This window comes from Macaca nemestrina, chromosome 10 (assembly GCF_043159975.1).
Source record: "Macaca nemestrina isolate mMacNem1 chromosome 10, mMacNem.hap1, whole genome shotgun sequence".
Lineage (NCBI taxonomy): Eukaryota > Metazoa > Chordata > Mammalia > Primates > Cercopithecidae > Macaca > Macaca nemestrina.
The window spans coordinates 141,254,266-141,275,166 of NC_092134.1; the positions used below are offsets into that span (position 1 = coordinate 141,254,266).

The 20,901-nt window shown below is 40.7% G+C and overlaps 1 protein-coding gene across 4 annotated transcripts in view; it reads left to right on the top strand.

Moving 5' to 3' along the window:
* The first annotated feature begins 10,958 nt into the window (after positions 1-10,958).
* The window catches only part of LOC105484116 (decapping mRNA 1B), an 84,279-nt gene continuing 74,336 nt past the window's right edge, over positions 10,959-20,901 (top strand). For all 4 annotated transcript variants that reach the window (XM_071070644.1, XM_011745423.3, XM_011745425.3 and 1 more), the window contains exons 1-2: positions 10,959-11,253; positions 17,543-17,583. In XM_071070644.1, coding sequence (XP_070926745.1) covers positions 11,104-11,253; positions 17,543-17,583 — 191 coding nt within the window. In that variant the 5' untranslated portion in view covers positions 10,959-11,103. The remainder of the gene's footprint in view (positions 11,254-17,542; positions 17,584-20,901) is intronic.

Consider the following 20,901-nt stretch of genomic DNA (forward strand, 5'->3'; position numbering starts at 1 on the left):
CTGGGCCGAGACCTGCCAGTCCACGAGTAGGAAAGGATTGCTCCCATTCCCAGTGCTCTTGGGAGGCTCCTAGTCTGACTAGCTTCAAGGCCAGTGGGGACCAAGGTGGCTTTAGGATGACACCTATGGCACTACCCAAACAAGTCTCTGGCTCCTCTCTAAGGCCTAAAGCTCAAACCAACCAGAAAAGTCTTATGTCCAAGAATAACTGAGACCAGCCTCTAATTCTTAGGACCATTCCACCCTGGTCTAGGCACAAACACAGGATGTACAGTGTCTTCAGGTCGATACACTTGGCAATTCATTTAAAGAAACTGGAGCCTCTGGTGGGTCTGCCATGCTCCTGTAGCATCCCCAACTTTTCACACTCACCCCACTTTATTTCGATTCCCTGTTTATGTGTCCATTTTCCCGGTGAGACTCTAAGCTCTAGGAGGGCAGGGAATGTGCCTGTCTTGTTCCCTGCAATATTCCCAGCTCCTACCCAGTGCCTGTCTCACGGTAAGAGCTTAATAAATATTCACTGAATAGACAAGTGATTAAATGTAAAGGTTATCTCAGAAGCGAATAAGCAATACTTGCTCTCTACTCCACGGGGAAGTGCTGAGCCATGAGTTGCTATGTTTATTATAAGAACTCTCCCATTACAGACTAAACACTGGCTTATTTGGGTTAAAGAAAAAAAAAGAGAGATGCCTATTTTTCTGACAGTTTGTTGTTTTCTTCTAAAGTCCATGTAATTTTTAAAAAGAGCGAACAAAACCAAACAGTGGTTTCAGTGTTTGGGGTTGTTTATAAATACACTAATACTGAAGGCCCACAGAGTCAGCCGTGTTAACAACACGGGCCTGGCTGGCTGCGGTCCTGGTCACTGCTCCTAGGAGTCTCCATAGCAGCGGGGGAAGGTCAAAGCACTGGGAGAGGGCTGTTTATTACCAACAGGAAATGTGGAAAACACCCTGCCCTTTAATCTTCAAATTACCTCAAGGAAAACAGAAAACAATGTTATCATCAGACATTATCCACAGAGAAAACAGAGCCTTCTGTGGATGCTCAAACCCTACTTTTAAAGCCTCATATTTTATGATTACATCAAAACACTTAAGTGTTTCAAAGAGCTCTTTCAGCAATACTCACAACAAGCACAAAAATAAATGTTATAACATTATCTCCTTATTAGAGATAAGAAAAACTGGTCTGGATTCTACGTAATTTCTTCCATAACCACAGAAATCGGTGAGAACCTGCAGATGCTGCCTCCCAGCCCACAAGGCTGGTACCACTGCCCTCTGCCTTACCTCCAAAGATAGTCACTACAGGTCCTGAAAACCCCCAAGATCCCTGCATTAGTATCAGAGTGGAGATCTGTATCTGCGTTTTTTGCATCATGCTCCTGGTCCCAAGATCCCCAAGGATATCACAGAAATAAATCAGGGGCCTGGCAATGGCGATATGTTAAAAATTAAGAATTGTAACCATTAGTAAACCAAATAATGGAGAGCAGTAATTCTTTGCTTTACATTAGTACATTTTGTTGTAAGTGCCTTTATAAATGATAAAGTACTAATTTTTGTTCCGGAAGTAAGTATGACTCTTTTGTGCAGGATGTAAACCTTGCTATTCTCAGGAGCAATGACCAATAACTAAACATTCATGGAGACCTCTTCATACCAGGCAGGCACTTTATATTCTAAACACGTCACAGGCCTTATATGATCTAGTTATCACAATAACCCTAGCAGGTTGCCATTATTGTTGTTTCTACTTTGTAAAGGAAGAAGCCATTATTGTTGTTTCTACTTTGTAAAGGAAGAAACTGAGGCACAGAGCTTTAGAGTCTCCCCAAGGTTACACAGCTAGAGGGAGATTGAAACTTGGGTTTCTTTGACTGCAGAGCTCATGCTTGCAATCATTTTGCTGTATTGTCTTCAAAAGATAAAGACATTATGCCACTATGGCTAGATTTAATTTTCTGTAGTTTAGGGAGATTGAAGGAATCCCAAATCCCAGGAAAATCAGTCAGCTAAAGTCACTCAGAAATATTTCTGGTCATTTAGGTGTCTTCTAAGCACAAGGCCAAAAATAACAGTGATTTAAATGACACTGGAGTGGAAATACAGGTCAAATCCAATTACGATGGATCTCAAGGGAGCAACCAAGCTCTTATTGTGTCCTGGAACTTTTTATATTAAATATTGCTTTCCCCAACTACTAGAGGTCTCACTGATCCTCCTTCCTTTTCTCCAAATTCTGGTACTTGCCTGTACATCACAGTCGAACCCTTGATTATACATTGCCTTTCACTGTTCACTATTTTTTCATGTATGCTAGTCTTTGTCTCCTCAACTACATTTTAAATTCCTTGAGAATAGAAACTGGGCTTCCAATCTATTGTGTATTTACAATGTGCACAAACTGGTTGCCGACTAAGCATGTAGAAAGTCCTCAGTATAACTTATGTATTGAGTTGTTTAAATAATATAGGCCAAAAACCTTTTTCTGTCAAGGACTAGATAGTAAATATTTTAGGCTTTGCAGATCACATGGTCTCTGTTGCAACTACTCAACTCTGCTGTTGCAGGGTGCAAACAGCCATAGACAATTCAATGAGCATGGCTGTGTTCTAATAAAACTTTATTTACACAACAGGCAGAGGGCCAGATTTAGCCTGTGAACTGTAGTTTGTCAACCCAATATAGAATATGTATGATAGGCTTGAGGGACTGGGTAAGGAAATATTCTCAAATCTCAGCATTATAGAAGTAGATACTATACCTCCCCTTCATCCCTCTACCCTCTTGTCCCCACTACTAGAGTTCTAGCCCCTGACCAAGCCAAGTATTTTTTCAAAGCCTCTCATCTTGGACTTAAGGTTAGTTTAGCACAATGTTTTGCAGCCCAATTACCTTTGGGGCTTCATACATCAGTTTAAAAAGAGAAAAATCAACGACAAAGTGGAAAGCTAACATAGTAGGTTGTTAAGAACAATAAGTAATTACGACATTCTTCAAATGCATTCCACCAAGGAGTCTCTGACACTCTTTCCCAACTGCTTCTTACAGACTGCCCTGCAAATCATCATAGGTGATTTGAAATACTCATTTCACCTGGATTAGCAATCTACAGTGAGAGCCCATCCACCCGGGCAGGAAGCTGCCTACAGCATGGCAAGAGGAAACATTCCTTCCTCCCTACAACAGCTTTCCTTGGAGCATGAGGGAACACAACACACGGAAGAAGAAAGGCTTTTCAGCCCTCAGTTTTGATTTAACATTAAAAAGTCTTTAATGGGCTGCTTCCCTGACATAATTTCAGTGTGAGATATTCCCTTAAACAAATCGTTCAGTATTGTTTCTGGGCTTATCTACATGTTTGTAAAGATTTGATATGCATTTGATATGAATGGAGGTAGCTTAATAGAGAACCACGGAATCTGTAGCTGGGTAGCACTCTTCTAATTCAATCTCTTTATTACACAGAGAAGTGACGTGACTTGCCCAGAACTGTGGGTTCTTTGCTCAAAGCAGATAATCATTCAGGTCATCCCTCTATGACCTTGGTGCTATGATAATGAATCAGCTAGCACACACCTAGTTAATGTGAAAGATAATCCGGTGACAACCCTCAACACTCCTCTATGTCCTAGGACAAGGCTCCTTTATGTGAAATCAGCCACATCCAATAACATCTTCCTCAATAATGTGACACAGAGCTGCTTGTGTTTTCAGAGGCATGGCAAGCAACTTCCATTGTCCTTTCCATGGTACACTGAGAATGAAACAGAGATTTGTCTTCTGCAGTTTCTACTTCCTCCTTTATTTTTTTATTTTTACTTTTTTTGAGATGGAGTTTCACTCTAATTTCCCAGGCCGGACTGCAGTGATGCGATCTTGGCTCCCTGCAACCTTCGTGTCCCAGGTTCAAGTGATTCTCCTGCCTCAGCCTCCCAAGTAGCGGGCAGACGCCCGCTGCCACATCTGGCTAATTTTTTGTATTCTTAGTAGAGACGGGGTTTCGCCATGTTGGCAAGGCTGGTCTCGAACTCCTGACCTCAGGTGATCCACTTGTCTCAGACTCCCAAAGTGCAGGGATTACAGGCGTGAGCCACTGTGTCCGACCTCTACTTCCTCTGTCTTAACATCTTTTTCTCCCTCTTGGTAATCAAATGACTGATTACTTTGACTGAGACTCATGGACATTGGGTAGCAGCATCAGATCTTTGCATTTTAAGCCCATGATCTCTTCATGTGGAATTAAAGGTACTTCCTCATATCTTAGGATGATGCCCAGAAACACAAAGAAACAAATCAAAAGAAGTAGCTATTGTAGAGATCCTCTAGACCCACTACGCCTTCACCTGACTTCTGACAGTGACACTAAAATTAATAGATTTCATAGGACTGGCAGAGAGAAGCAAAGAGAGATCAAAAGAGAAAATTCACAAGTGGTCAATTCACGAGTGGTCTCTCCATTCCAAAAAGATGTAATTACCCCAACCCCGCTCTAGGTCAAGTTAACAGAGGTCTAGTCCAGGAGGCTATAAGGCCCAGACTCGAGAATTTCTGACCTTTTCAAAGGTATAGGTTACCTCTTACCCTAAAAAGCCCCCCTGGGAGATGTCTGCCTTCCTCACATCACCCAATCTTCACCCCATATTTGCCCCTTCTCATTCTGCTCTGGCTTCCGAACAATTGTTTCAAATTGTAACCTCTTTGTACAACCTTGCAGAACAAAGAGCTATGTCTCCTATATTTTATCTTCCTCTGTGAAATTTCTGATAAGTATGTTTTAACTTGCATCCTTTATTGTATAAAAATATTGGGAATGTGCTGCCTTAGAAATTAACATATTCTTTGTCACTTATGCAGAATTTTTTTTTATTTGAACACTAATTGGGTAATTGGACTAAAAGTATCCCTTCTGGGCTTCTATTAGAAAGAATAATACTGGTCATGAAACTAATAATAATCATGATGAAGATAGCAATAGTCTTACTACTACTAATTATAATAGTTTTTTTTTGTTTTTTTTTTTTTCATTTGCAGAACATTGTACAGATTGCAAAGCTTTTTCTGGTACATTTTCTCACTTGATCTCATTTACCCAGTGAAATTGGTAGAGCAAATATTATGTTCCCCAAGGTATAGGTGAGGTCATTGGTTGAATGTCACATAGATAGAAAGAGGTGAAACTAGTTTCCCTTTCCAGGGGGGTGCCCTTTCTACTGTGCTCTGCTGCTTAAAAAAATAAATGAACCGTGCATTGAAAACAACTGATAACACACTGCTTCAAACTGTTCTCCTCCACAGGGAGAGGGAGTTAATTCTTCACTTCTGTCATCCTTTGGAATAAAGTTCCTAGCAAAAAAAGGGCAACTAATACACATGGTAAAAGCACAGCATCAGAGGCTGTTTAAGTCATCTCAGAATCACAGATTCTTAGGGGCATCCTGGAAGCTCCTCTCTTCCTCTTCATTCTAACATATTCTGCTACAGGACAAATGCCAGACTTAGAGGGTATTTACACAACAAAGAAAAGAGTACTAATAAAGCACATTGTGTATTTGTGTTTTAAAATTATGATATAGTCAATCCATATTTGCGTGCAAATATTCATTCACACCTACAAAACCGGTTTTCAATTATATTCTGATTTTCAAAGAATCTAAACATACTGTCTTCTTACAATTATCTTAATTGACTAGGTGCTGAATTTTGTCTTACCCAGTCATCGCCACAGTATAAAAACCCCAGACCCAAACATATTTTTTTTATCATACTACAAACTTGTTTTAAATTGCAGTATCCAACTTTATAAAACCAAGTGTGAGCATATATTTAATCTCATAATGACAATTATAATATAATCATGAAACCCGAAGTCACCAATATTTGTCCAAGGTATCATGACGAGGCTTATGGAAACGCAGTGGAAGTGCGCCAGCACTCTGGACGCCAACAGAAACGGAAGTTACGTGGATTAAAAAAGAATTTGCCTATTTGAAACGGTCTTTTACTAATATCGAGCCTGCAACTTAGTATATTTGGATAAGTGATGATGACCTGGTTTTACAAACACAGATTATTCAAATAGAAAGAAGGCAGAAGGCTGGCGTCATCCTAGAAGGTCAGAGCTTTAGGACTTTGGGGGGCAGAAAAAAGAATAAAAAAAATAAAGCTCTGTGGGCCGACGAGATGAACAATACGGCAATGCTGAAGTCACTGCAACATTATTTATCTTTTTTCTCTGAGTATGATGTCTCATCTTCAAGAGTTTTTTGTTTGAAAGTTAAAAAACCAAAAACCTTTCCATTTTTTTCTATCTCCCTTAGAATGTAAAATCTGAGAGATCAGGACTTGCTATTATATGTTCTTTTATCCCAACTTGGATTTCATTATTTTATAAATCATGAGCTCTTTAAAAAATGCTGACATTTAATGAGTAAATTCCACTAACTCTGGGTTTAGTTCGAAAGAATAAGCATTTATTGAATCTCTATTATGCACAAGGCATTGGACCAAGTGCTAGAGAGACTATACGGGTGATAAGCACATAAAAAATAGCATCTCCGGCCGGGCGCGGTGGCTCACGCCTGTAATCCCAGCACTTTGGGAGGCCGAGGCGGGCAGATCACGAGGTCAGGAGATGGAGACCATCCTGGCTAACACGGTGAAACCCTGTCTCTACTAAAAATACAAAAAACTAGCCGGGCGAGGTGGCAGCACCTGTAGTCCCAGCTACTCGGGAGGCTGAGGCAGGAGAATGGCGTGAACCCGGGAGGTGGAGCTTACAGTGAGTGGAGATCGCGCCACTGCACTCCAGCCTGGGCGACAGGCCGGACTCCGTCACAAAAAAAATAAATAAATAAAATAACATCTCCAGTCTGAGCAACATAATGAGACCCCATCACTACAAAATATAAAAAACATTGGCTGGGCATGGTAGCACCCGCCTGTGGTCCCAGCTACCTGGGAGGCTGGGGTGGGAGGACTGCTTGAACCCCGGAGGTCAAGGCTGCAGTGAGCTGTGATCCTGCCACTGCACTCCAGCCTGGGCAACAGAGAAAAACCCTGTCTCAAAAGTAAATAAATAAATAAATAAATAAATAAAAATTTATGAAACATACTATTTCCTCCTTTTTGCTTATCTGTCAAGAAACTCAAAGCTACATTTCTTGTTCAATTGCAATAACGTTTTCAGACTAGATTTTCTATAACAATTCTCTTTTATTACAGTGACTCTTTTTTTTTAAGAACTGGAAAAAAAAGTATATGTAACATAGTAAAGAAATAAGTCTAAGTCAGGATAAAGTGAGTTCAGTGCCACAAGAAAAATCGCAACAGACTGCACTGAGGATTCACAGGCTGAAAGGAGTGTATGGGAGAAGACAGGAGGTGAGTTTTCCAGGAAAAGGTCATTCCAAGCTAAGAAGACAGATGGGCGAAGGTACAGGGATGGGAATGTGTGAGATACTTGGGAGAAAAGAGTTCAGATACAAGGAGGTTGGAACAGAAGGTGGGTTGTTTCATTAACTCTCAACACACAAAAAATCAACCCTTCTCTACTAAGCATCATATTGGCATGTTGTTCACATGTGTGAAATCTTTCCCATAAACACAGTAAGGGTATCTTCATCTTACTCATCAGTGAGATCAAAGACCGGAGATGACATGACCATGTAATTTCAGCACAGACACAAGAAGCAACAATAAATCAAGAAGAATTAATGCATTTCATCAAGTGAGCACTCAGTAAATGCTCTGCAGTTGTAGTCATACAGATCACCAAGACCCGAATGCACTTTTGGTTTATGAACATTTAAGCTTTTACAACGGCCCCCATACTGCCTGTCTTCTCTACTGAGCTCAAAGCAATTCATTCTTTGGAGGCCACAATCTATTCTTTACACTTTAAAGATGGAAAGACTGGAAAATGATCTGTGTAAGGATCATGGAACTTAACAGACAAAAGAAAAGCAAGGCCTCATTATATGTATGAGGGAAATGCAAAGTAGAATCTGTGGGTTCATGCTGAAAAATCCAAATTAGAACAGCTAATCAAGTGAGAGAGTGTGACTAGTTCAAGTGTTAATCACAAAATTCTCCATTGCCCATATTACAAATTAGACTCGTTTTTGGAAGCACGTATGCGATGAAGAGCAAACAGGTCAGTAACACTGGAAAAAGGCAGTGAACTAACATGGAAAGTTGTCTAGTCAGCTTTGTGTGGTTGTTCAGTTGCTGTAGCCCTGTGTTTTTCAAACTGCAGGTCACAATCCATTAGTTGATCATGAAATCAATTTACAAAGTCACAAACAGCAATTTAAAAAATGTCTGTATCACTTAGTATTGTTTCATGAAACATTTATTCTAGTTAATATCAGGTATAAATATATAAACATATGTTCTGGGTCAGACTGCAAATAACCCCAGCCTCAGTCAAAAAAAGTTCTTTGAAAGCCGTTGCTATATTCTTCCCCACTGGGAAGTTAGGCTTGGGAATCAACAGGACTGAGACTACAAAACGCAGCTTAACCAAGAATTTCAGTACAATTGAATTGTGACTGCAAAGATTATATTGCAACATATTATTATGACAGGGCATGTGTGCCATATCTATGATATTTCTATATCAAATAGGTAAGAATTTATGAATGTCATAATGTCTGCACAGTTGTTCTAATATTTAATGCTAGATAAATGGTTTAGATCAACCGTTCTCAACTTTTTAGTCTCAAGACCCCTTTACACTCTTAAAAATCATTTCTTAAATTACTTTTTATTTATTTATTTAGTTTTGAGGTGGAGTCTCTATCACCCAGGCTGGAGTGCAGAGGCAGGATCTCGGCTCACTGCAACCTCTGCCTCCCGGGTTCAAGCGATTCTCCTGCCTCAGTCTCCCAAGTAGCTGGGATTACAGGTGCCCACCACCACGCCCCGTTAATTTTTGTAATTTTAGTAGAGACAGGGTTTCACCATGTTGGCCAGGCTGGTCTTGAACTCCTGACCTTGTGATCTGCCCGCCTCAGCCTCTCAAAGTGCTGAGATTATAGGCGTGAGCCACTGCACCTGGCCCACTCTTAAAAAATATTAAGGACTCCCTCAGAGAACTTTTGTTTATATGAGTTATATCTACCTATATTTACCACGTTGGAAATTAAAAATAACTTTAAAGAGGCCGGGCTATGTGTGTTTTGTTTGGAGTATATGAAGAAACTCTGGCCTCATATATAGATAATGTAGTTGGAAAAGAGATGGATATTTTAATAGACTTTTTCAGATAACTGTGGATATTCTTCTTGGACAATATACCAAAACTTGACAAGCTGGAGTTTCTCAAAGCTTAGCTGCAATGTACTATCTGAAATCCTATTAACTTTTCATACTGTTACATTAAAAATCCATTAGTCCACCTTGTCCTGGAATGGATCTTTTGCCTGTGCATGATTATGTAGCATGAGACATCAGTCATTTGGAAAATATTGGACCACTGAGTTAAGCAGATCTCTGAGATACTGACACTTTCCATTACACAAGATTTGTTTTTTGTTTTTGTTTTTGTTTTTTTTTTTTTTTTTTGAGACGGAGTCTTGCTCTGTCGCCGAGACTGGAGTGCAGTGGCCGGATCTCGGCTCACTGCAAGCTCCGCCTCCCGGGTTCACGCCATTCTCCTGCCTCAGCCTCCCGAGTAGCTGGGACTACAGGCACCCGCCACCTCGCCCGGCTATTTTTTTGTATTTTTTACTAGAGACGGGGTTTCACCGGGTTAGCCAGGATGGTCTCGATCTCCTGACCTCGTGATCCGCCCGTCTCGGCCTCCCAAAGTGCTGGGATTACAGGCTTGAGCCACCGCGCCCGGCCAAGATTTGTTAAAATTGCACTCATTAATATCATCATTGATCTCATCAGAAAAAAAACGTTAAATATTGAGACGTTGTCAAGCTCATGGCAGCAGATACACATTTTCTAAACTTTTCATTCTGGCTTGAAGGCTTAAAAATTATCATTGGCAGCAGTAATTGTCCCTTGTTTTCCTGAAAGTGACAGGCACACTTTATTTATTTTCAGGAAAATGTCTGTCAAGTACCTGTTTGAATAATCATAGTTTGCCCATCTTTCTTTCAAGTAAAATGTTTTATGAAAATAAAAAAAAAAAAAACATGAATTCGGCCCACAACTCAAGCACAGAAGTATTTTCCTAGAGACAAGTATGACACACTTCATTTTGTAGCAGACGTGCTTTATGCCTATTTCCTATTTTTTTCATGCAGAATACTAAAAAGAATGGTACCCAAGGATTAAGCTTCAATAAAATTTATACTTTTTACTGCTTATCAAGAACACCATCAGGTGACACTGGCTCTCTAGCTTTTTTTTTTTTTTTTTTTAACTGAGAATGCAGGTTAGTGACACGTGCGTACTTTCACTAGCAATACAGTTTGGTGTCCCTGCCATGATTGGGTTAAGCCACCAGCACTTTTAACCACCATTGTCTGCAAATCGTCACCACAGTGAACAAGTCAAATAAGTAAGTCTTAGCATTGTCATCAAAAAATTTTTTTTTTTTTTTTGACCTTGCAGATCCCCTGAAAGGGTCTCAGAAACTCCCAAGGGGTTCCAGGACCACACCACACTTTGAGAACCACTGGGTGTTAGCGCATTCAGAAATCAATTCAGTTCTCTTTCTCTTCAGAGTTCTTGATGCTCGAGGCTTATTTATTGTGATAGGTCTGATCACTGAAGCGCCAAAGAAAAGATATGCCAAGGCGTCGAACACATCCAAGAAGGAAGTCCTACCGCGCACACAGCTCAAAGGCTCGAGCGTGAAGAAAAACAGCTCTTGGAGAAAGAAACGGGATGCAGAGGGCAGGCCTGGGCTTGTCGTTGCCAGTGGCAACGATCCTCAGTGGGCGGAGCGCGGCCATCGATTAGTGAGGCCTTGCGTCAGTCGGCGGGCGGGAGGGTGTGGGTGACTGGAGCCGGAAAAGGCCTCCTGGGCCTTGTGGTCGCCGTGGGTTCTTGGTAGCGAAGCAGCTCGCTCGTTCTGCGATCTATTGAGAGTGGCTTCCAAGAGCCCCGTGCCTATGTCGGGGAGGGAGGGAAGATGGCAGCCGTGGCGGCAGGCGGCCTGGTGGGGAAGGGGCGCGACATCAGCCTAGCGGCCTTGCAGCGCCACGACCCCTATATCAACCGCATCGTGGACGTGGCCAGCCAGGTGGCTCTGTACACCTTCGGCCATCGGGCCAACGAGTGGGTGCGTGCGGACGCGGCGGAGCAGTGCAGAGCAGGGTTGGGGTGGAGGCGGGGGGCGTCAGACTCAGGACAGGAGGACCCGGTGAGGGGGAGGAGACGTTGAAGCCCTGGAGGTGGGTGGATCTGGGGCCTGAGGCCGAAGTTGTGGAGATGCGCTCCCGGGGGTTTGGGGGAAGGGAGGCGGATCTGTGGAGCTACCTGGAGTTGGGGAAAAGACTTAAATCTCTAACGTACCCAACGCTGGGAGACCAGACCGATCGGGTACCGCACCCTGAGAGCCGAAGGAAAGGAAGGACCTGATGCCTTAAGGTCGGAAGACCGATGTGCTCGAGACAGTAAAGCAGAGTTCTGTTACAGTGAATCTGTGGCTATGGGGGAGGCAGGGACAGCAGATGAATAAAAGTGCAGAGTTCTGATTTTGGAATGTCAGTCTTAGATGGGACAAAGAGAAATCAAAACTTGATAGAAGGGGAGAAATCTGCAAGTTGTAAACTAGGGAAACGCCAAGAAAAGAGCCAACCTCGTCAAATAAAAGACAAAATGGGGCAGAGTCCAACACTTAGAAGGAGGCTGATGCTCTTGGGAGGATTATTATACGACAGCCCACCAAGTTTGATATTGGAGGCCATTTGGGAGCCAGATTATTTTAGTGCTCTTCTCAAAGCAGAGTCCCAATAAATGGTAATGGAATGAAATTTCATTGTCCTCACAGTTAGAATGGGGTAGAAGCCTAGAACACTGGAATCCTGTTGCAGGAATTGCTGCTTGTAATTTTGTAACCCACCCACTCGAATGTAGAGAGATGTAATTTTATTTCTTTCCTCATAATGATTTTTGTCCAAATAATATTCATCATCCATTATATATTGCCCATTAAATATCACATATATGATATCCATCATTTTAAAATAAGTTACAAAACAGTATGGAGAACTTAGCCTTGATGAATGGATTTCAGATAAACTTTTTGTGTTCTTCAAGTCGGTTGTATAAACACCAGAACTTAAGCAAGGAAAACATCCATGTTGAACAACTCTGTTTTTTTTTAACACCCACATTCATAAGCCTACTTATCTCCAGTGTAGTTCAGCAGCCTGTAGTAAAAACTCACCTGAAAATCATTAACATAAAAATAAAAAAGCAAGCAAGAATGGGATAGACAAACAGTTTTGCCCAAAGTTCTTAACAGAGGAAATTTACAGGAATGGGGCAAAGAATTTAGGTCTGCGCTCCTAGTAGCCAAACTCAAAAGGAGAACAGGAAGAGCTCTTTAATATTCATTCTTCTGTAATAGAAAGCCTACCACTTAATCAGGAGAAAGGTTATTTCCCCCTAGTTTCCAGGGGCATTTGTCACCTAGGTCTTTACATAAAGAACATTGAGCAACATAGTAGACAGTTTCCTCCATGGTAATTAAAAGTATATATGAAGATATTCTACATAAGGCTGTTTTGCTGCTGTGTAGAAAAATGCCAAAGGCATAATGTTATAATCCTGTAAAAGTTAATTCCATAGTAGAGAGATGAGGACCAGAGATGTATAGTTGTGTAAATTGACTTGACACTGGGATTCGAGTCTGGAGCATCCTGAGAAACTATTAATATAAAGAAAGTAGAGCATTTCTCTTGAATAATAGTTGTTTCCTGTAGGCTTTTGACCGTTATCTATGTGATAGATACCTTTTAAGATAGTTACAGATGTTTATTAGATACCTAAAGCCTCATCAAAAAGCAGATGTGTCACAATGCATTATTTACAGGAGTTATGTTTTCCTGCTTGCTGGACATGTTGCCTTCAGACAGGGTATAATTCACTCAGGAAAAGGTCATTCTTTCAAAGTTCTAATATTCAAGGCTGTCGTAGCCAGAAAAACAAAGAGAGAGACCTAGTTCAGCTGCAGAGCAGTTGCTGGAGGCAAACAAATTATGACCACTGTCTCCATGTGCTGTCACTCTGGGTGGGAGCCATTTGAATGTAAACTTAATAAGAATATGAGAACATTCTTGAGAAGAGAGGAGAAAGTATTTACAAGAAGGCAGGGAAGATGTTAAAGAGGGGAATTCTTATTGCCCTGAAAATGGATGAAGAATGACTTCAGCCTTTCAGAGGAGGAGAAATTAGGAAGGAAAGGTGTATAGAAAATGAACTGCTTTAAAGAAGGATTAAGAAAGATTATGTCATGACTGGAATAGGAATTTTAGAGTTAGATCTACTCCCTGTTGCCAGGAAAGATGCCCCCCTCCAAAATATTAATACCTGTGTGTCAATTGAAGACCATAGCCCTGGTATTTTCCAGCTGTCAGTCCTTAGACCAGTGGCTCCCAGCTGGAGTTGATTTTGCCCCCAGGTGACATTTGGCAGCGTCTGGAGACGTTTTTGGCTGTCGCACTGAAGGGAAGAGTGTTAGGACATCTGCAGAATAGAGGCCAGGTGAGCTGAGCCTGAAAACTGCCCTGCAGTGACTGAGGTTGTGTTCCGAGCTAGTGGTTTTCTAAGTTTTTGGTGTAGCCAATTAACTCACAGTTTTTTAAAAGTGAAAAATGCCAAACTAAAACCTCTGGATAATGAGACCCAGGCATTTGAGATTGTTGAAAGCTTCATAGGTGACGCCGATGCTACATGCATGATTAAGAGATTTGGGAGGCTAAGTTGAGGCCTACGTTTTGATTATTTTAATTGAGAATAATCAAGTTAAAATAGAGATTGTGCTGAGCTATTTTGTGTCAGTGTGCAGTCCCCAAAATTTGCAAAACAGCACTATTTTATATTCCATTTTGGGTTTTTTAGTATTTTGAATTCTGAATTGCTTATTTCTTTAGCACTTGTTAGATTTTATAATAGAATATAATATTAAATTGTCAAATTGTACTTTTAAAATTTAAGCTAAAATACCCCAGGACTGGTAACTAATACTTAAAAGTCCTCCTTAAAGGATCTAAGGAACATCTAATCTTGTTTTAACTATTCTGCACATCCCTAACCCTGGACTTTGCTCAGAAAGAAAAAAAAAATCTGGTTGCCCTTGGATAACTGTGGAGGGGCCAGGAAAATGCATGAATTTGGGCAGCTATAATAGAACAGAAATGTACATTTTCAAAGTCTCTTTTATTCAGGTATCATAGAGCACCTGACGTTTTTTTCATCAAAAGATCTGAGTATTGTAAGCTGGTTATCTCTCTCTTTTTTTTTTTTTTTTTTTTTTGAGACGAAGTCTCGCTCTTGTCCCCCAGGCTGGAGTGCAATGGCGCAACCTAGGCTCACTGCAACCTCTGCCTCCCCGGTTCAAGCTATTCTCCTGCCTCAGCCTCCCTAGTATGCGGGATTACAGGCTCCTGCCATCACGCCCAGCTAATTTTTGTATTTTTAGTAGAGACGGGGTTTCTCCTTGTTGGCCAGGCTGGTCTCGAACTCCTGACCTCAGGTGATCCACCTGCCTCGGACTCCCAAAGTGCTGGGATTACAGGTGTAAGCCACCGTGCCCGGCCTGGTTATCTCTTTTCAATGGAGAAACTGAGACATATCATAATAAGCTAATTAGCCCAGCATGATCTGGCAAGAACCCCACTATAGGTCCCAGGTTGTGATTACTGAAACACAACTCCTTCCTATGAACAGATTCATATTCTTTGTGTGTAATGCTAAATAAAATCTTAGTTTTGACAATTGCTTGTTTTAAGTTACAGATTAATTTTAGGAGAAGCATGCCTTTTACATTTCTGACCTTGGAATTTTAAAAACTAAAATGTGGCATTAAAGGTTTTGTTTTTTTTTTTTTTTAATTAAGAGAATTTCTGTTACATCAAGGAAGAAAGGAAACAAGTCAGAAGCTATTTAGTTTTATGTGTGCTGATGTATATAGATATCCTGATTCGGATCTCTAAGATGAAACAGTCCAAGGTCAAATACTGGAATACCAGGAGAGTGTTTTGATCTTGTGGGGCGTGATCCTGACGGTACATAGAGGTTCTGCAAAGTCCTAGTTCTGTCACCTGTATCTTGGCTCAGTTTCCTGACAATATAATGAGTAATACCAAATACTTAGTTTTTACAAATTTATTTTTAAATGCTTTGTGGACTTGTGAATACATGCTGACTGAATCATTTAAACTTTAGGGACAGCCAAAAATTTGTTCAGGTAGCATTTACTGTACTGTAGGGGCCATTTTCCTGATTAATACCTTGGTGGTTTGGGTTTAAGTAATTCTTAGTGCTTAAAGTACACTCAGGATATACAGTTGTCAACAGATAGGAATTAACCACGTTTGTTTTCAAAGAAAGATAAGTAATGTTTCTGTATATATATTTTTTCATTTTGACTTGGATATTTTTCAAAGTACAGGGGCAAATGAGCCACATTTCAGAAATCAGGATATGTTGCACAGTATGTGGTAGTGATTTATACAAACTTTATAGTGGATCTAGTGTAAGGATGAAGTCCCTGACTTTCTTACCTATGCTTGTATGTTAGGGAAGAAACTGGCTAAAGTAGTTTCGAAATTCATTTATTTATTTATTTATTTATAAGAGACAGGGTCTCCCTCTGTTGCCCAGGCTGGAATGCAGTGGTACAATCATAGCTCACTGTAGCCTCAAACTCCTGGGCTGAAGCCATCCTCCCTCCTCAGCCTCCTGAGTAGCTGAGACTACAGGCATGTGTCATCACACCTGGCTAATTAAAAAAATTTTTGTTTTGTAGAGACAGGGTCTCACTATGTTGCCCAGGCTGGTCTCAAACTGAACTCCTGGCCACAAGTGATCCTTCTGTCTCGGCCTCCCTGAGTGCTGGGATTACAGACATGAGCCACTGTACCTAGTCTAAATTCTTTATTTATAATTTCATATTCCATAATAATAAACATCTTGAGATTTAAAATTTTGTTACTAATGATTTTTTTATAGCCATTTACTCTTGATAATAACTTGATACGATTTGTGCCATAATGGATTTTGTTTTCAGGACTTGTAATATAATTTCATGGGCAGAGAGTATGTTGTTGAGCTGAGGCAGTGAGTGGCTCTCAGACTAGCATACATCAGAATCACCGGGACAGGTTAATGAAAACCAGATTGCTGAGCACCATCCCCAGCGTTGCTGATTCCGTAGGTTTGGGTAGGAGCCCAAACACTTGCAGTTCTAGTAAGTTCCAGGTGATGCTGATGCCGCTGATGATCTGGGGATAACACTTTGAGGCCCACTGAACTAAAGTGAATGAGAAATTGGCTGAAATTGCTTGAGCATGTGAAAGGATCATGCCTTGTGTGCCTTTTAAAAATTGCTGTTTTGACATTACACTTTTTTTTTAAAAGGGTGTATTTTTCACCAAAATTATAGAGTACTTAAATTTTGAATGATTATGGTCATGAATATTAATAATAAAATATCAGGGGTTTAAATAGAATGCTGAAATTAAACCATGTAAATTGCAGAAGTACATTTTAAATTCTGAATTACAATAGGCTTGGTTACTGGTTAATCAAACACCTGGATAGTTACATGTATGTTTTTTAGTATGCATTATATGGATGAATATTATCATAATGGCCCGGCTTCCTGCCTTTGGAGAAATGGAAAAGAAATGTCAAATGAACTAGTTGAAGCATCATTTTAACTTTACCACCTCTCCCAGATTTTCTCAGGCAAATTTCTTGAGTCCTAACTTGGTAGTACTTGTGTAACTTTACTTCAGGGATCTCGGGGCAGACCTTGACTGTAAATAGACTACACTAAGTAGGTGACTGATTCATCTGAGAACTCTGTGGCCATCATTGCCCTCTCTATCTAGCAGCTAAAGTAGAGTTATTGACAGATCATCTGCCCTCCTAAGTGACTGGATATGGCAAGAGAAAATGAACCAGGAAAACAAAATGAAGAATAGTGAAATGCAGACACCAGTGATGTCTGCAGCTTGCTCCACACCCAGTGTGGTGGCTGGAGAAAAAGGCAGCGCTCTTCTTTCTAATTAAATCCACATAGCACACTTACTTTCTCGTCGTTTCAGCTAGAGGTATGTTGCTCTCCCTGTATTTGGTAAAGAGAGATAATGATGGTTTATTTTGTAAATGACAGAAGAAAGCCTGCTTCCTGCTGCCTAGTCTGCAGAGGCACACTGATGTCCCAGAGCTTGCTTTCTCCTTTTCCTGAGAATCACTCCTCATGTTGGGTGTATTTGGCCCATTGCAGTTTCACCTGCTTGAAGTTGGATATAATTCCTATTCCATGAGAAGTTGTTTTATACGTTTGTGAATGAGGAGAACATACATGTCTTGTGTGTTTTGTTTTTATTGTTTAGGAGAAAACTGATGTGGAAGGAACCTTATTTGTTTATACAAGGTAAGAGTGTTTCACTTTTATAAAGAAACTAACAATCTTTGAGATAATATTTTAGCTCAATTGTGTCACTCTTCAAGTGCATGCAGTTTTATTTCAAAAAGAAGTAAAAGAATTAAATCTCAGTTTTGAAGTTATTAGTTGACATGTAGAAGGGAATAAATACTGAATAATGTCACCGGGTATGTTGTGATGAATACTAATTTCAGAATATAATTTAAACTTCAATATAGATGAACTTAAATCATTGACTGAGCACTGTTTAAAATAGATTAAATATTCTTTGATTCAAATGAATGGCACAAAGTTCTTGAATATAATGCATTGGCCAGGAGCTAGAAGAACACTATGAGATATACTAGATTGTTCAGTTAATATTTGGAAAAGGGTTTCATTGATCATTTTTATTTATTTATTTTTTTGAGATGGAGTCTCGCTCAGTTGCCAAGGCTGGAGTGCAATGGCACGATCACAACTCTCAGCTCACTGCAACCTCTGCCTCCTGAGTTCAAGTGATTCTCCAGCCTCAGCCTCTTGAGTAGCTGGGATTACAGGCGCACGCCACTATGCCTGGCTAATTTTTTTTGTATTTTTAGTAGAGACAGAGGTTTCACCATGTTGGTCAGGCTGGTCTCAAACTCCTGACCTTGTGATCCACCCGCCTCAGCCTCCCAAAGTGCTGGGATTACAGGCGTGAGCCACCGCGCCCGGCCGTTGATGATCTTTCTCCCACCACCGACTCTTTAAAAAAGCGTGATCCAGAATTGAAGATGTCTTTCAGCCCTCCATTGTCTAGTTAACAGAATATGTTTCCGGATAGATTGAATAAGCTCGTGTTTTTAGTCATTTCTTGTTTTATTATTCATATCAAATTACAAGTGCATATAGAGACATACATTATGTATATTGGCTCAACAAATAAACTTTTCATTCGCATAAACATTCACATAAAATGTCATAGCGAAAGGTCATCACCTTCATTGGGGGTACAAAGATGAAATTAAAAGGCCTAATATAAACCTTTCTAGGGGTATCAGTTTCACTGGGGAGACAGGAAACACCCAAGTGTATTTTCTTTCTACATATATCCATGTTTATGGTAAGCCACAATACAGGATAGAGTACCCCAAGTGCCAGTGGATAGATTCTGAGCAATGAATGGACTGCTGTGATTGTGGAAGGCTTTATAGCAAGCTTGTCCAACCCGTGGCCCGCTGGACAAATGTGGCCCGGGATGGCTTTGAATGTAGCCTGACAGAAATTTGTAAACTTTTTTAAAACATTAGAGGATTTTTTTTTAAGCTCATCAGCTATTGTTAGTGTATTTTATGTGTGGCCCAAGACAATTCTTCCCCTTCCAGGGTGTCCCAGGGAGGCCAAAACATTAGATACCCCTGCTTTATAGAGTGATGGGTCTTGAATTGGGCCTCAGGAATATGGTAGAACTTAGCTTGCATGGAGGAGAGGGAAGGCAGTCTCAGCAGGAAGAATGGCAAGAGCAGAGGCATAGAACCTGGTGTGTAAAAGGGCCAGTGAGGGAGATGTGGTGTAGAGGGCTTATACTGGTTTGTGGTAGTTAGCAAGTGTAAAGAGATTTGCTGACTTGGAATGGCAGACTCTGGATTTTGAGATTTATTTTCTTAGCAGTAGGAAGTTATTGAAGGCTTACGAACAGGAGCGTAATAGAGAAAATGTGTGGGGAAAGTCAGTGTGTTAACTTCATGGGGATGCACTGGTTCTGGAAGAAATTGGAGTCAGGACAGTGAGAAGATTATTGCAGTGGAGTAGATATGAAATGATGAGAGTTGGGATTAGAATAATAGAAATTGAAATGGAAAGGGCATTGCAATGGTGAAATTTTTAAAATGACAATATTTTGAACATGGAAGATTGAGAATGACAGAAGCATTGGTGGAATAGAAAGACAGGAGGTCAAGAATATGGTTTGAGGATCAGCCCTCATTTTACTTTGAAGTAATGATCTGGACTGGTAGCAGGACATTCGGGTGGAGGTGTCCAGCCCCTCAGAGTAAGGGCAGGGCTGGAGATGGTTTGGAGTTGTCTGAAGTAATTTGGTAGTTGAAGCCATGAAAGAAAGCTGTTCCCTGAAGGAGTGAGTGTAAAGTGGAACCGATGAGGGTTTATGGTTAGGTTTGAGGGCCAGCAAGGATACAGAGGAGTCAGCTAGAAAGATAAAAGCAGGACTAGAACAGCACAGAGAGGCCCACTGGGGGCAAAGTGTGGGCATGATGGAGGTCTGTGTGTGCTGGGCAGGAGGGAGCTCAGCTGCAGGGGAGGAAGGTCTGTTCCAGTGGAGGCAACAATGGGAGGGGGAAGGAAGGAATGGGAGGCAAGGCCAGCACACTCGGTGACAAGGAGGTGAGGTTCTTTACAGTCTCAGAAAAGCAGTGGAGTACCCAAGAACCATTGGCGTATTCGTCTACATTATGCTCCCGAACATCCAGAGCGCCACAGCATGCCCCCAAGCAGGTTTAGTCAATAGAGTATGAGCCCTCTTGAGGATTCTGAAGTTTACAACAAAAGCCATAGGGTTGAACTGTACTACGTGCCGTGCGCACAGGGTCCATTCTCACTCATTTCTCATAACAGGTATTATTACTCTTTGGAGAAGTGACAGAAAAAATGTATTCGTATGTATTAATGATTGATTTTGGGAATTTTTAGTAGGGTTTTTTTTTAAATCATACAAGTATTTTCTTTTGTACATCCAAACCAAATATAGGTTTGTATTTTCAAGGATTTCTTACTGTACTCCAAGTTTCTAATGGAACTCTCAATTAAACAAAACATTAAATTGAGAAAATAATCCTTTGCTTTTTTTTAGTCTCTTCTCCAAATCTAACTCCTCAAGAATAGGATGCCTTCCTTATCCCCTGCAAAACAAAAACCTCCCAGATCCTAGTATGTTGAGGCCTTTCTTCAGTAGAGAATTACAAAAAGCATGTAAAACTCATGGTGGTTGGGGGGCGGGAGGCGTGTTACAGGGAATGGAGCTGGCAGTGATGTATTTTGACTTCTCTTATGGAAGTTGCTTTAGAGCAGCTGGTACATGTATCCCCTGGGCCTATTTTCTAAATTATGAGATGGTATAGTAGCCGTGCTATTAAAGAGGTGAGATCCAGTTGTGATAATGAAATACGTGAAGAATCAAATTCTGATTCTTGTATGAAAACACTTAATCCCATTTAAAAAATCATTTATTTCCTCCCATGCCTTCCTTTCTGTAATAGAGAGTTCATAGAGACACCCACTGGTGATTTCTGAACTTGACACGTCCAGAAGACCCCCCAGCAGAGCTCT